This window comes from Temnothorax curvispinosus, unplaced genomic scaffold, assembly GCF_003070985.1.
Source record: "Temnothorax curvispinosus isolate PA1 unplaced genomic scaffold, ASM307098v1 QBEX01008718.1, whole genome shotgun sequence".
In the NCBI taxonomy this organism is placed as follows: domain Eukaryota; kingdom Metazoa; phylum Arthropoda; class Insecta; order Hymenoptera; family Formicidae; genus Temnothorax; species Temnothorax curvispinosus.
In genome coordinates, this window is record NW_020218498.1 from 1 (window position 1) to 1305 (window position 1305).

Below are 1305 nucleotides of genomic sequence, written 5' to 3' on the forward strand. Positions count from 1 at the left end.
AATGAGAAGTCTAAGCAGCGTGGGCACTGCGATGTGCACGATTAACCGAAGTCACTTATCGAAACGTACTGAGCACACGTTGTGCGACTTGTCACCGCGCGGCCATTTTCACAAGTACGAGGAAAACGTTGGCGATAAGCGCGCCCGTGCGGGCGCAAGCTGCCGCGGTGATCAAGCGTCGTTACCCGATCGATGCTGCCATCTGATCGAACGGCGCAACGTTAACGGAATCTCGAATATTCCGCCCGCCATCAGCAACCTTGTTGATGATTCCTTACTCTTGATCCTTCATTCGGTTGAGATGGGTAGAATCGCAAGCTTGGCACTTGGCCGAGTGAGTGTCGTGGTGGCCGTCTTGAGGGTAACCACCCTGGTGAGTCCATCCTTGCCGGGGTGCAGAGCTGTTACTCTGGCGAGTGGCCATTTGCACGGTGGAGAGCGTTCGTCGGTGAGCAGCACGATGGACCCCACCTTGATGTTGTTGTTAGGATGATGCCACTTGGATATCGCCTGCTGGCGTTGCAGATAATGAGCCGACCATTGTGCCCAAAAATGTTGAACACGCTGCTGGATGAGCTGCCATCGAGATAGTCGTGAGGTTGCTAGGTCAATCAGAGATGGCTCGGGTATGGTAGTGAGTGGACTTCCAATGAGAAAATGACCTCGTGTGAGCGCTGAGACGTCTTCCGGGTCGTCACTCAGCGGTTCTAAGGGCCGTGAGTTGAGAATGGCCTCGATTTGCGTAAGCAACGTTGTGAGTTCTTCCGTCGTGAGTAGAGTCTCCCCGATAGTCCGTCTCAGATGAAACTTGACGGATTTCACCACCGCCTCCCACTTGCCCCCCATGTGTGGAGCGCCTGGTGGGTTGAACTCCCATCTGGTGCAATCCTGTTGTAGAATTTGAGCGATTCGTTGATGTTCTTGTGAACTCTGGATGAACATTTTCTTGAGCGCGGCGTCTGCTCCAATGAATGTTGTCCCGCAGTCCGAGTATATGGTCTGAGCAATTCTCCTTCTCGCTGAGAATCTTCGAAAGGCTGCGATGAATCCTTCTGATGAGTAGTCACTGACTACTTTGAGGTGAATTGCGGAGGTGGAGAAACAGACGAACACACAGATCCATCCTTTGTATGTTTTCGCACTTCGTCCTTTCCATGTTTTGATGGTGAGCGGTCCGGCATAGTCAATTCCTGTATGAGTAAACGGACGTGACGGCGTAACCCGAGAAAGAGGTAGTTGGCCCATCAGTTGATGAGCACGGATCCCCCTCTGCCGAGCACACACGACACACCGCAAAATATGAGA

General features: G+C 52.6%; 1 protein-coding gene across 1 annotated transcript; it reads right to left on the reverse strand.

Moving 5' to 3' along the window:
• Positions 1-288: 288 nt before the first annotated feature.
• Positions 289-1064, reverse strand: LOC112458142. The gene has a single exon (XM_025021586.1). The coding sequence runs from the start codon at positions 940-942 to the stop codon at positions 289-291; it is 654 nt and encodes a 217-aa protein (XP_024877354.1). The 5' UTR covers positions 943-1064.
• Positions 1065-1305: the final 241 nt, after the last annotated feature.

Coding starts and splice junctions, on each gene's coding strand:
- LOC112458142 (XM_025021586.1), bottom strand. CDS start 942: ATGTTCATCCAGAGTTCACAAGAACATCAACGAATCGCTCAAATTCTA.